The 15,630-nt window shown below is 39.3% G+C and overlaps 1 protein-coding gene across 10 annotated transcripts in view; it reads left to right on the forward strand.

The window, feature by feature from the left end:
* The window catches only part of si:dkey-166d12.2 (rap1 GTPase-activating protein 1), a 128,607-nt gene that overhangs the window by 85,845 nt on the left and 27,132 nt on the right, over nucleotides 1-15,630 (forward strand). For 8 of the 10 annotated variants that reach the window (XM_034139483.1, XM_034139478.1, XM_034139479.1 and 5 more), the window contains one exon: nucleotides 9,072-9,165. In XM_034139483.1, coding sequence (XP_033995374.1) covers nucleotides 9,072-9,165 — 94 coding nt within the window. Of the gene's footprint in view, nucleotides 1-9,071; nucleotides 9,166-14,405; nucleotides 14,701-15,630 lie in introns of those variants that run through there. The other 2 variants (XM_034139484.1, XM_034139485.1) reach the window with 1 other exon arrangement.

Genomic DNA, 15,630 nt, shown 5'->3' on the forward strand with positions numbered 1-15,630 from the left:
GGGAAAAAAACAACAATATTCACGAAACTGTGCCTCAGGCATGGGCGTAGGAAGCATCCTCAATGTGGGTGGGACAATTTGACGGGGGGGTGTGGGCAGGTGGTGGACCTAACCTCCTCTAGGGGGGTCCGGGGGCATGCTCCCCCGGGAAGATTTATTTTTAAATGTTGAAGTTAAATGCATCAATCTGGTGCACTTTGAGAGCAAAATTAGGGACTAAATCTATGGATACATCTTTCAACACCATATGAAACAGAACTGAACAGATTTACTTTTTCTTTATGCATATTTTACAAATCACTCTCCTTTTAAACTGTAGTATGAGTTGGAATTATTTCATACCTGTTATTCTCTTATTTTGTATAACTATAATGATCATATAAAGGTGTGCCTTGGAAATACTTGTTTTGCATCAATCTTGATAGACGGTACTTATTATATGTTATAGTTTGGATTCCTAAAGCTTTTAGTCTACTATCCCATCATTCAAGGGTGGTTTTCACTAGAAGTAATGTTTTATTTTTTGGACGGACACTATAATTTACACTTTTTTACTATGTTCAATCTGAATTTACTTTAAAAACATCTATATTGATTCTGACTTTCTCTACATCCAACTCACAGGTTTATCATTGCTTTGAGAAAAAAGATTATTTATTTTCCCCTTTTAGAAGTGAAGATATAGTCAATTGTTCTGGGAATGTCATTTTCGAGCCTGAGACCTGAAAAACAGGCTTGGGGCTTAACTGGTTAAAATGTTTTACCATAATGTCTAATTGTGCATTGTATTACATCGCCCTAATTTATCTAGTTTAGCTTTTCTTGTTTCGTTGTTTGTAATGGCAGAGATTAGGGATGAAGTACAACTATAACCATAATCATATTAAAGCATTTCAATCCATAGAAAGGTCTGTGCCACGCAATTTCAGTAGAAACAGGAACACTTTATTGCCCTTTTGTTTTGTTGAAATACTATTTCATAATAATTGTAGAGTATTTATTTAATTAATTCTGGCACCTTTGGTATTCCATAGATGTCACACATCACAGTTTTAAATCTTTCCACAATCTACAAATGACAAAATAAAATAGAAATAATCCACATGAATAAATATGTATTGGATTACATCCAAAACGACACCGTCATTTTCAACATAGCTGACACTAGCCCGCCAAACCCTGGCTAGCAACTGAAACCAGCTAGCCCACAGCTAGTTAGCTACTATTCCTGAAAAGTTCGGTTTTAACATCAGAACTACAAGTTACTTACACAAAGAAGCTAAACCGGAGGGTTCATTAACATTACCATTACTAGAAAAGATACCAGAACTGATGGAGGGCAAATTAAAACATGACTGACCTGCTTGGAGCATCAAGCTAACTGAAGCTGGACTCAGACGTGCGACAGCGAAATACACCCCTGGGTACAAAATAAAGGTATGCATAAACAAACAAGGCAGAACCAATTTACATATGAAAAGAATATATCATTTTGGTGAAGTTCACATTAACAGAAAATAAAGATTTTCAAGTATACAAATAGCCAAAATAAAAAAGTCATAGAATAGCAATTTTATTTTAATAAAAAAAATTAAAAAATGTTTTTGTTTTTTTTGCTATTTATTGGGGGGGACATTTTGAGTGTATCTGAATATTGGGGGGGATGTGCCCCCCCCCCCCAATGTATATGGTGAATTCGGCCCTGGCTCTCAGTGACTACAGCCACACAAAACTCATCTTACCCAAATGTATGTTATGAATTCAGTTTCGGGAACATTCAATGGTGTACTGCTCATTTGTATTTGTAGCTGCTCCTCAAGCCATGATTGGACTACACAAAGCTGGACTTCCTTATTAGAGCTTATGACCCAGCAGTCTGTGGAGGCAGCTGCTGGTAACACATAGGACTCATTTGCAGATTTAGTTTTAGAATGCAAATTAATAATGTATTTTATAAGCTTTCCTTAGCCAGAAAATTACATACAATCTTACGATTCTGTCGTTAAGATGATATACGTATGTCTAAACTTTCATCAAATGTTATCCTAACATTCGTTCTGTATTTTGGGCTTTGGATTTGTTTTTCAAATGGAACATCTTTGATTCAGGTGATGATGTTGCTAGGTGACACATTTACACATCTGTAGCAGCGGTAACAAGAAAGCAACGTCAATAAGGAGGGGAAAGGAAGGAGCTTTTGTGTGTGTACTAAAAGTGGGTAAAATGTGCTGCAAAATGAATGTGAAGTCAGAAATAATGAACCAAAAATGTTTTGTGGTAGAAGTGAGTGCACCCACCATATTAACATAAGCATGAGCAACACGTCTAACTCGGCAAAGGAGATAGAAAGTGACATGCACCTATTTTCCTTTCTCTGTTTATTCCTTGGCTTTCTGCATCCCTACATTTAAAGGTAGTTCACTAGATGTGACTGAAGCATGAACCCTTCACATGGGGTCATGTGTGTGCAGCTTGGCAAGAGGCATCTCATTGTTTAAGCTGGCTACATATTTGTTGCAGGGGATGTGCCTACAGCGTGCCAATCATCCATCTGACGTGACACAGTGACCCTGCCACCTGGCTGCTGCTGAGCGTGGGCTCGACCCTTGACATTCACCAGATCCAAAGCTCTTTAGGAAACATCAGAGTATTTAATTTAGCTGTATAAAACAGTTGGTTATATATATAACTAGATGTCTGTACGTTTGGAATAGGAGAGATAGTGTGCTCTTTATATACATAATTAGGGATGCTCCGATCGCCAATTTTGGGGCCGATCGCCGGAATCAGTATCGGCCGATCAGGGGTGGTTCTAGGGGGGGGCCAGTGCCCCCCTAACACTGACTTTGGACCCCCCTGTGGCTCCCCTGAAAATTAAAAAAAAAAAAAAAAAGTTTATGATTAAACTATTTCTTGGCTGACGGAATAGGCGTAACTAACGCTATTTGTCATTCTAGTCGGACCCATTAGAGCAGGGGTCTCCAACACGTCGATCGTGAGCTACCGGTAGCTCGCAAGCCCTCAATAAGTAGCTCGCCAAGCAAATCCAAAATGTAAAAAATACACACAAATTAAAGGGAATGCAATTAACCTGTTAAGCCCGAGAGACCCCGGTACCGGGGCACTGCCGCAACATCTTGCAGGAAACAGTGTCTGAGGGCATGTTCATTTAATAAACTATGAATGTTTTATATCCATGTAACGGGAAGAAACTCATCTAACTGATAATCTTTTTTTATTTTTCAAAAGAAAACCCACAATGCTAACGCTGAGCCTCTGAATTAGCAACGAGCGAAAAATGCTAACAGATTACTGCACCGAAATTCACTCGCAAAACCTTATTATTTATCTTTTCTGCACATCCATGACATCGTTTCACATCGTGAGGTGACACAGAATCGAAAGGGTACCCTCAGTATCACTCAATTATACGAAATCGCGACTTTATAAACAAAAACAGACATCAAAACATGTGGCGCTAGGTAGCTAAAAATGCTAACATGGTTACCTTGTGTCGTAGTCTGCTCAAAAGTGGTCTTCAATGGCATTAAAACGATAAAAACGCTGCTGAAGTTAATCCAATGTGTCTGTGTCCCTTTGAAATTATTTCTGATAATCCATAAGCAATAAAACTGCTTTTCCGTTTCCAGATGTCAGAGCGAGAGATAGCTTCACTCTCATGCAAAACTACATGCGCAAAGCCCCCACCTTTTTGTGTTAACGTTGGAGTCTATGTGAAAACCCCCCTTCGATTCTATTGGCTCTAACGGTCAGAAAGAGATGTCAATCACCAAAATCGACCAATGGGTTCCAGAGAAACGGTAAAACCCCCATTTCCACCCAAATCACCTCAGAGGTGGAGTTTTCTTTGCTAAACCTCTCTAAAAAGGTCAAATGTCACTTGTTTTGCATCAATCTTGATACAGGGTACTTATTATAGGTTGTACTTTGGATTCCTAAAGCTTTTAGTTTACCTTCCCATCATCCAAGGGTAGTTTTCACTATAAGTAAAAAAGAATTTTTGGACGGACACTATAATTTACAGTTTTTTACTATGTAAAATCTGAATTTTCTTTAAAATAAAAAACATCTATATTGTTCTGACTTTTCTACATCCAACTCACAGGTTTATCATTACTTTGAGAAAAAAGATTATTAATTTAATCCTTTTAGAAGGGAAGATATGGTCATTTGTTCTGGGAAAGTCATTTTCGAGCCTGAGACCTGAAAAACAAGCTCAGGGATAAACAGGTTAAAAGAATCTACCCTATGCATAAACGAAACCTCAATCATAGCGAACTCTATCTACTTACTACAACTCTATATCTATCTAACACCCCTCCTCCCCCCTCAATGAATATCGACCAATCACGTTCTTTCAACAGTTTAAAAGGGGAGTGATTAGTAAAACATGCATAAATAAAAAGAAAGAATGCTAACTAGGTAACATAAGATAAGAATAAACACGTTTAAATGATTTGTTATTGGTTGTGATCATATTCTAAAGATGTTTGGATTATTGAAAAGTATACAGCTCCCTTTCCCTTTCCCTGGAGTGTTGAGAGCTGTATCCATAAATTCATTTTGTGCTCAAAGTGCACCAGATTGATGCATTTAACTTCAACATTTAAAAATAATCTTCCCGGGGGTGCATGCACCCGGACCCCCCTAGAGGAGGTGAGGTCCACCCCTAGAGGAGGTGAGGTCCACCCCCAAATAAAGCAGGTTAAAAATAATTAAATTGCATACATGTTCTTTTAGTAAACACTGAAAACAGGTCCCACAGACCCAAACAGCACACAAAGGTTAAAGGTCAGCATATAATAATGTTAAAATGTGCTAAATATATACACTGCAAAAAACAAAAAAAAGAGGAGTAAAAGTAGCTCACGACTTGTTTTATTTTTTGAAATTAGCTCTCATCCTAAAAAAGGTTGGAGACCCCTGCATTAGAGCGTACAAACTGTAACTATAAGAATCTGAAATAAATATGTGTACTGAAACAAATACCAATAACTGTATTGCATTGTTTTCTTATTGTCTTCTAATTACTTTATACTGTCTTTATCTTTTTCGTCCTGCATTTATTGTGCCCCCCTCAGAAAATAACTGGCCCCCCCAGTCAAATTGGTCTAGAACCGCCACTGCGGCCGATACCGAGCGGCCTATGGGGATCTTCCATTTAAAGTGATGTTTAAAACTCAGTTAATAGAGAACCGCAGTGACGCGTCATAAAAGTAAACTCCTTCCGGTTCCTTCGTCAAAAAAGCAATCCAGTTTCTCCATAGGATTTTGGAAAATAGCTCGAAATAAGGTCTGTGGTTGACACACATTTAAGAGACGGATCACGTTTTGTTCAGCCGGATAATATCCACATGTCTACTCTACTTTTATAATTTTCTAATCATAAATCTAGTCGCCAGAAGCAAAATGCTAATGTTATGCTATAAACGAACTACAGCAGGGTCGCTGCTTCAACGTCACGCCAACTTAAGATCCATATTCAAACATACAGATTCTAAATGGTACAAGTTGAAGCGTTTGTTTGAACAGTTTGCAGGAGGCAGGTACTTGCTTTCAAGCAGAACAGGGCAAACAAACTTAGCGGGAGTGTTTTACGTGTTCGGTGTAATGACGTAAAACGGCCTGGACAACTTCTGTAGTCCTATTCAGCCACATGTTAACAACCATCGTTTTTCAGACACGGTTTTAGGACGCGTCACTGCGGTTCTCTATGGGGCTCATTTACTGGTGCTTCCACAAACAACAACCAACATAATTATTACATTCAAATGAAGTACATTATTCAAGTTTACATTAACTTTGGATAATAACACGGGAGAAATGAGCGGAAGCGCTCTCTTTTCCTCTCTCCCCCTCTCTCCCTCTCCTGACAGCCTGTCAGTATCGTCTCATGCAGCTCACTGATCCAGTAATGAGTGACCCGACAGTGAAGAATAAATATATTTATAACTAGTTTAGTTTGTTCCAGAGGTAGATAAAATAGCTAAGTGTGTTAGGTCTAACTCTTAGTGTGTGTTTTGTTCCGCTCACCGGTCCGTCACAGCGGGTGGAGCTGCAGGATTTCTGCTTCACACACGTTGCATTCCGCAATTTTATTGTCTTTTTCGGACACCTTAAAATACTGCTAGACTGGTGAAGCCATTTTGGCGAGCTTGTTTTGCCGCGCACAGAGAAAAGTGTCATGTATTTTACGTCATCATTTTACGTCATAATTTTACGTCATGCTAGAGCACCGATCGATCGGCAGAGAGTGAGTATCGGCCGATATCGATCGGCGGCCGATCGATCGGAGCATCCCTATACATACAGTAATTGTCAAACAGTAGGGATTCCTGATGGCAGACAATATGGCTCGTTCATTGCATACTAGTTGCATCATTGATGTAAGTGAAGGTAAAATTGACTGATTTCCCTTTAGGGAATGCTAGTGATTCCAAAATGACAGAATCCACAAAAGATATATCTAAAGGTGAATTACAGGTTTGTGTGCATGTAAAGGGTCTACAAAGGCTAAAATCCCAAAGGTCCCCCGAGGGAGTTTCTCCCCACGCACTCCCCCCCCGTGCCTGAAACACCTCGATTGGACTAATTTGTTTACTTCGGTAACATAGTGACATCACTAGTAACACTTGTGCTTCTATTGGCTATCGCTCCAACACATTGTACGTGATATGCTATGTGACATTTCCGACACATGTCTAAGTGGTTGACCAATCATAACACAGGTGTTCAGCTAACCAATCAGAGCAGACTGGGCTCCGGTTTCAGACAGAGGGTGAAAAGAGGTGCTGCGGAGTGGGTAGATAAGACAACAGGATTTGTATCAGGATTCTAAAAGAAAAACAGATTTCTATGTTGTGAGATGAGATAAGTGAGGGATAATGAAGTTGTTATTATTGCGAGCAGGACGCGTCTTGAATCATTTGGCTGTAGATTATCAAGTTTATATCAAGCCTATCTTAAAGAAATCAACAATTTATTACACAATTTAAAATTATTTTAATGATTTTGCTTGAAAAATATGGGTTAAGAGGGCAAACTGTGTCCAAAGCAACAGTCTGCTATAAAAAAAATATATAATCTGTAGGATGTTGAAAATGACCAATTAGAAGTGAGTATTCAGCAAAGCTGTGTAAAAAGTGAACAACCATTACTCCAGACTGTGCGGTGTAATTAATCTACTGCACCAGTGTGCCTTAGTGCCTTCACAGCAGATGATGAAATACTGATTGTTCCTCTTGGATTCGTGACCTAATAAATCCATATCATACAATATCATCATGTCATATGTCAGGATGGTATTTGATAACGTGTGCTCGCTCTATTCGTCAGAATGTGCCAGCCTGAAATATCTCCCCGAGTCAAACTTAGCATTTACCCTTCCCCAAGATATATTTCTGTTATCTGCTTTAGAAATTGATCGTATAAACACACACATACACACGCACCACAAAATATTATTCATCCTCCGTGATGAGAGCCACCAAGCGTTCCATCAGCAGTGAAAGTAGCAGACTGTCAGGCAGCCATCATCTTTCTGTCTGTGAAGTTTTCCTAAATCAAGATTGATTTGCACCTTTGAGCTTTGCCTTTCATTATGGAAATAGTCTCACATGGGAAGTTTGGATAATGATCTCCATGCTAAAGTATGTGACTCAAACCTACTGTACAGTGATGAAAGAAGCATGAAAGAAGCATGAATTCTGCGCAATAGTCTTTCAAGTGTAAAGGTAGAACAAAAAATGGTAATTTAATCAAATTATACTTTTGTGTTTTTGCTTTATTGTTTTCTTAACTGCTCCCATAGGAGAGTCAAATAAGTGTCACCTCAGGACAAAGTAGGCAGATTTCTAACAGACAAACACAGTGAGACACTTCTTTGTAGGCATATTTTAATGCATCATTCTTGGCTGGAGGCTCCATTTGACACGATCTTTTCATCGTTTTCCAGCTGCATTATATGAAAGATGTTACAGAGCTTCTCTCTAAAGGAATGTCAGTTCTGAGAAGCTGGTGATGCTGCGGGAAAGATATGACAGCCTCTTTTAGTCATTTCCTGGGATTCAGCAGAGATCAGAGGCAACAAAGAATGGTGTTACTGTCTTGTTACAAATAGATTTTTTTACCTCAACTCCAGGTCAGCAGACTGCTGCCATAAAAGTGCAGCTCTGTTTTACTTTCAGTTGTAATAGTCAGAGCCTTGTCAGATAGGAAGCTACGATATTAATTAATTGACCGTCTGCAGAAGAAAGACCACTTTGTAATTTATCCTATTTCAACACATAACAAACCACTTTGATGTGTGCCAAAATGGCAGAATGGAGGAAATATGCAAGTGTTTTATAATTCTCACTGCATTCTCACCAAGAAATCAGATTGTGCTATTGTTCTGAGTCTTTGCTCCACAGCAGTGTTCAGAAATGCCCTCTGCTGCAGGTTTGTGAACAGGTTGCATGCACAGACGGGCTGCCAGTTCTTGCAACTGACTTGTTGTGTGAGACAAAGTGTGAAGTAATAAGCTGTGACCAGAATCCTGCTCGGACTGGTAAATCACTCCAATCGCACTGAGAAGAGAAGTGGCCGAGGGGAACAGGGAAAGAGAGGTGAGGGCAGCAGCGGGTTAACAGATGAAAGCCGAGGGTTCTTTCTTCTTCTGCTTTTATAATTTTTTTCGTTTTATTGTCCTCTGGTTTATACACTTCCCTCTTCATCTGTGCAGCTGATCTCTTCTATTTCACAATCTCACACTCGTCTCATCGCCTTCAACCTAGCTGGTGTGAGGGCAAAATCTGCCGGCAAGCTTAACACAAAGGACAGGAAGTATTTGTATTACTCCTGAGTTAAGAAATAATATCAGGACAGTGGCGCAATAATAGCGCCCTTCTCGTTGTAGTAAGAGTTGAATGATCCTCTTCGATGGGATGAGTCAATTGTCTTGCAGACATTTCCTCTGCTCTTGTTGCTTAAATGAGAAACTAAGGTCAAAGTTGCAATAACCTCTCTTTCTCTCTCCCTCCTCCCACCACTCTATCCTCTCTGACTCACAGGAAACAAGATGGAAGGATTCCTCGTATCTCTGATGAAGTAGAGCCCTCACTAGCACACTCCGAACCTCCATTTCCTCTTCCCTCACTTTCAAAGGTAACACAAGACTTTGACCTATTGCTGTTCTCTCCTCCATGTTAGTCGCACAGTTGCTGGAATCAGAAATAGAGACACGGCCAACAATCTGATCTGATAAATGTGAAACCAAGGATTTAAACATTTGAGAAAAAAAGAAAAAAGTGAACTTGTGTCACTTCAAACCAGTAAAAACACAGGTGTACGTAAACAGTCCTACAGTAGGTGCACACTTTTAAACAGGCTGCTGTCCTCATTCTACCTGTTCATACCGACTTTATTTTTTTAGGAGAGATAATGAAGAAGGCAAAAATGGATATCAGCTATTCATTGTGAACCCCGCTACATTTTTAATCCAAAGGATTTAAGATAGTCTGTTTGTAATTGTCTTTGTATAAGATATATTTGAGCAAATATTGCCTGTCTTTCTAAAACCGCATGTAGCTTATCCCAAACAATTGTTGTCCATGGTTCACAGGATGAAAAAACATGACACATTTCAATGTATGATTTTGTTGTGAATATTGTCTGACTAACCTGTTAAAGAGATTGGAAATGTCAGTATTTGCCATTATTAATAGTATAAGTCCAATATAATAGAGAGTATACTATCATACTATGTAGTATTCAATTTTTGAGTATGTCAAATGCAGTATGCCAAAAATACCAGGATGTCCTTCTGCATCGGATAATTTGGCTTTATGCAAGCCACTATGCTTTTCTGACTATTCTGACCCACAATCCTTTGCAATATATGTGAGCAAGAGGGTAAAGGTTCAAGGTTCATGCAGGTCTATACTTTTTAGGGGCATGTGCATCACACAAAAAAGAAAGTAAGAACACATCAAGAGTTAATATCTGCAATGGCATCTTGTCACCAGTCAATCCTGACCTTCAATGCATCTGTTCATTTTAATTCCCTCCTGGTTTCCTCCCTCGTTTTTGCTCATCATATCCTTCAGCTGTTACACCAGGTGAAAGGTGGCTCTAATTTCCCCTACCTCTGGTGGCTGTTGGCAGCTTGTTGTGGTGCCTGACAGAAGAGTGTGTGCCCTCTGTCACAGGCTTCTGGGACAGATATAGATATGCAGCAGTTGTTCCTCTCTGATACATACCATAGGCACTTTGGTATTATTTTTGTCACACATGCAGTGGAAATACAACTTCTAAAAGGCTGATAACATGATGTAATACATGCGCAGAAATACCTGCAGGGTTTTGTTGATTTAGTTTGTTCTATCTTGTATGTAAAAGTGTTCACATCTAGATGTTTTGTCATGTCAAATTGTAAACCTAATGACTTTATCTGTTAAAATGGTTTGGGTGTGTCTGTCGTGGCAAGAATGTTTAAACTCAACAGTTTATGAAGTTATAGGTTGCACACTCTAGAGCTTAAACAAGACTGCAACACTAAGTCATTGTATTGCTATCAGTGGTTGAAGTTAAAAGCTTTTTTACTTAGACATACATGTAAGGGTTTATGACTAAAGCAGAGCTGATAAGGAAGTCACAAAGAATGGAGAAGAGAAATGCAGAAAATACTTTAGATAAGGTTTATTATACTAAATTTGACCTTATAAAAGGTGCTTCAATTGTCCTTTTGTACATGTACAGTACTAATGTTGGTGTATTAATTGCAGTAGAGACTTTGAGCATAGATGTACTATCTGTGTGGAATTGTAAATGTTTACTTGGAAGTCACACAACTCACTTTAGTGTGTTCATAGAAATGTGATCAGCGCTGTTGACCCAAAGGTTTTTGTGATCCTCAAGTCTGATTTCATTACACAAGTCCCTTCACTTTTTAAGGTATTGTTGTCTTTATATAAAAGAGAACAGTGTAGACATGTGAGGGGGAGAGAGAAGGGTATGGCTTTCAACATAGCCAACAAAGCTTCCAAGGCAGGAATCAAACTCAGAATATTGCAGTTACAGGGCACACGCTGAAACCACTTGGCTAGCAAAGCTCTAGCTTTCTCAAGGTCCCTAATTCATCCACTCATGCTCATAACGATTCATACAGTGTTTTATTTCTCAGAAATATTCCTGCATTCAGTTTGTCTTGAAGGGGTAACTCTGTCAATTTCACACATCAAAGTCTGTTTATAGGTCTTGCGAGAACTATTGAATAATTTATTTTGAAAAAGGTTGAAAAGAGAGCGAGATGTGCTTAGTCTGATGAATTGCCCCAAGTGATATTACTTGGCTAAAAACTAAAGTATTGACACATTTAAGAAAGGGTTTTGTTAGAAAGAAGTGGATTTACCAAACCTGTTGCTCACTTGAGGCTACGTTAGCCGCTACTAGCATAACACCCAAATCTTTAAATTAACTTTTGGTGGTTGAGTGGTACTTTTGGTTGAATAGGAGACAGGTTATGACAACTTAAAATAATGCTTGTAATAAAGAAAGCTGATAAAACATCCTACCTTTTGGTAAAACTGTCGATATGAGTCCAAAATGGTTATATTGCAATGCTAACCTACCCACACTGACACAGTTAGCAGTGGTAGCAGGGTAACTAATAGATTCAGCATCTCTGAACTTTTAGTTCAAGGTTATTGCATTCTTGAAGTCCTTGTGATAAGGCATTTAGTTATAATAATGCATTACACATACAAATGCCCAGAGGATATTAATACAAATGCAAGAGATGTGTTATGTTATCGGGAGTGTTACAGTACAGTGCCTCTTTGTCTGAACTGTTTTCTCCTGAGTGAAGAGGGTAGGAGATCTGCTTCAGCATACAGAGAAGTCAGCAGCAGTTCTGTTGACTTTAACCTCTGTGGCAATCAACCAGCTCTTCTGAGGCAGTGGGGTGGTGGAGGGCCTCGATCTGAGTAAAGTACGTTTGTGTCCCCCAGGCCTGAGTCGCCACAGGGAGGCGGGGGCTAATCTCTGGAGTCAGACCTGATGAATGGACCCTGATGGATTTTCTCTGGCCAAAGCTCCTGTGCCCATTGATTGACTCTCTTTGAAGTTTATTTTTCAATGTCTCTGTATTGCCTTTGAGGATGCAGCTAACCCAAAAAGCATGGAGGAATGGGGAGTAGGGATATGCTTTGGATGAAAATGATTGGCAAATTGACAGTGGAAATTCAAATGAGCCTCTGGAGTTAATGAAGTATTGAAGCTTTACTTCCCAGCTTGTAGATGGAGTTATGATCTGTATGCTTCATGGATTTGATGTTCCTCATATATTTCACTCACATACTGTATTTTGACATGTTCCGTTATGGCTATCAATGAATCAGGTGATCAGTCAATCACTTACTCCCTCATTCCCAATACAATCTTTCTTAGACACACAGCTAAATTGATGGTAATCTACTCAGAGAATAATGTGCATCTCTTAACCCCTCATGCATTTTAACAGTGATGGTGAAACTACGGCAGGCATATTGTCTCTGAAGTCAGGAGATCAAAGTGAGTGGCTTAAAGATTGAAGGGAAGTCCGGAGAATACATTTACAAGTCAAATCTGTGATTTCTTGCACTTGTTCAGTGCTGATATCGGACTTCTGTACATATTGTTCCATCAGATCACACACCATACTGTAGTCACCAGAACCAGGCAGGACTGTGCAACAGTGGGTTGACTTTCCTAACAGCTTGAGCAGAAATGTCGCACTCACAAACGCAGCTTCGCAATCAGTATGCTTTGTGACTGAAACAATGTCAGGGCTCACTGTGTGAATCTGAATAGTAATTAATATCTCCCTCTTATTTGCAATTATGTAACTATTATGCATGATTATCAGGCAAGTTGGTAATTAGTATTCAGCTTCTAGGTTGGCATTCAGCTCAAGCCTGTCTAGACCTGAAGAAACTGATCACCATAATGAAGTGCAACCTCAGGACGAGACCTTGTTTTAAAGATGGGGCCATTATGATGCAGTAACACAAAACTAAAAGTTACCTTTGTCCATTTCAAAATCTGGATTTTGTGCACTTTAATTTAAACCTTCTTGTGTGTACTGCCTATCGACTTCCCTAGAGGGAAATCAATGCAGACAGCTGACAGTGTATATCTTCTACTGCAACGCTTCACATATATAGGGAGAATCTGTCGTTTCTTGTAAGCTTTCAGCAGTCATTTTATTTATTTATTTATTTTTCTACAGTTAAGTAGGTCAGTGTTTGTTGATATTTAATGTTGGACTGCGCCTGATGGAGAAAGCTGCTCAGAAAAGAGATTTCACAGGAGGACAACAGCCCTCTTTCGACCCACAGAAATCCCCACATCTTTTTATCTCTCTTTTCCTCATCTGTATGCCACTATCTACTATCCTGTCATGTTTGTGCTTAACTGTGCACAGATGATTGTGGAAGTGCTGAGGAGGGCTAAGTTTTCCCTTCAGGCTGTGACATCTACACATGCAGGGATCTGGGCTGGTTGCCTGTCTCACATATATTCCTTGGAGCGACTGATAACACATTTGTTGCTTTCTTATCAAGGACATGATGCAGTGAAAGTGCCCAAGATATTCCCCTGAGTGCACCACTCATTTAACAAGGTCCTATTCTGCTCATGTTCATGGTCATATTAGTATTTTTACTAGCCAATAGAAGCGCAACTGTTACATAGTGATATCACATATTTGAAGTAAACAAAGGAGTCCAATGGAGGCATTTCAGGCAGGGTGTGTGGGAGAGAAACTCCCTCTAGGGGGAATTGTAGACTTTGCCAACAATTTACCTGCACAAAAACCTATATAACACACATTACAGGGAAGGCGAACCCCCAACAAACATAACAGGGCCCCTTTAACTTCTCGTATTCATTTATGGTGGACACCTCATGCAATTAAGCATTGATTGTAAAAAAAACGAAAAAAAACCTACTCAGTTGTACAAGTTGTACAAAATAGTAGCCAATAATCATAACCTTTCACTCTATGAGAGCACTTAAGGCATAATTAACCTACTTCTAAACATGTGCTGTATTGTAAATGTATGGAAACATCTAGGTTTGCCCTTCATTGCTTTAAAATAAATGCCTACACAGATCTGTTCTCAAGGTTATATGGAGCATGTGTTTTCTGGGACCCAGGCTTGAGAAATATGAGGTAAAAGAAAAGAGGAAGAGAAAATTCTCGTATTGTGATTACAAAAAAAGAGAAGCTGTGTTTTGTGACAAAGGGAGTGGAGACACAGTGTCCCTCCCTTCCTCCTACTTCCTACTGAACAGCTGTCTGTGTCCATGGGAGGGTGGGGTGGGCTGGGCTGTGCAAAAAGGGAAGGAAAGGAAATGAAATTCTCACACTACTGCACGCTGTATGCTCCTAACTCACATGCTGAGCTATGATTCATATTGACAGTGATCAAGTCGACTCCTAGTTTATTGCCTGAGCGACAGTGAGTGAGAAGCGTCATTGTCAATCTTACCTTTCTTCTTGTGACTGACGTGACAGCAACACCCTCACTCTTGTCAGCTTGCCTGTATCCAACTATTGGAATGATGACTGATCTCAGGATAGCAAAGAATGTCTTATTGGATGGACTGCCCAACAGTCCCCACAGTAAGCCTTTTCTCAAGAGACGATGCCTCAGTGATGTGAGTATTTTCACTCGCTGGAAGTGAGAGATTCTTCTCGCTCCAGTTATTGTTGCTTGTTTAATTCTTAAGGTAGCTTAGAGGCAATGGAATATGTGTTTGTGGCTGCAGGACAGTGGATATTGGATTTTTGTACATTGCAGAGTCAGACACACGCTCCATTGATCTAGGTTCTGCCTAGATATACTCCATAAAGACAGAATATGCAGTGTTTGTATGGGAGAAGCTGCATACAGCAAATACCTTTGGTTTGCCCGATGACGAATGGAAAATACAGTAAAACAAATCTGTAATAATGATGCTATTCTTATTAGGACATACATCTACATATTTTGAGATTATTGTCATATGCAGAATAGCTACAGTGTACTTTTGGCAATGAAAATATTGAGTCCCAGGCTCCTCCAATAATGTAGCATAAATGAACATAAGACATAAACAATCAAAATAGTGCAAGAACAGAAATAGAAAATAATTTGACCAATGGTCAAGTAGATGCAGAAACAACTAAGCTATATATACATGTAAAATAGAATAAGATTTATAAACACAGAATGTCAAATGAAATCCTACACAAGTAAATAAATATATGAGCTGTAAACAGATGAATGCTTTAAACATATGAAGGTGAAGGCACTCCACAGAGCTCTTTAACAGTGTTTTGGCCTGTAGAATAAAACTGTCCCTGAGTCTGTGGTTAACAATCTGCCTTCATAATCCCGGAAAGCATTGCTTCCCATTCTCTCTGTTACTCTGTGGTTCACTCCTAATTTGGTCATCATAAAACATGATATGTCTCTTTCAGTTTATTTGGCAGTCAGGAGATCAGTATTTACCCTGATATCATGTTGCAGTTTATTTTACCATGCAACAATAGACTCACAGCCACACCTTTAGCAATACTAGGTCACAGTCAGGTGTGTTCTTTTA

This window comes from Trematomus bernacchii, unplaced genomic scaffold (assembly GCF_902827165.1).
Source record: "Trematomus bernacchii unplaced genomic scaffold, fTreBer1.1, whole genome shotgun sequence".
Lineage (NCBI taxonomy): Eukaryota > Metazoa > Chordata > Actinopteri > Perciformes > Nototheniidae > Trematomus > Trematomus bernacchii.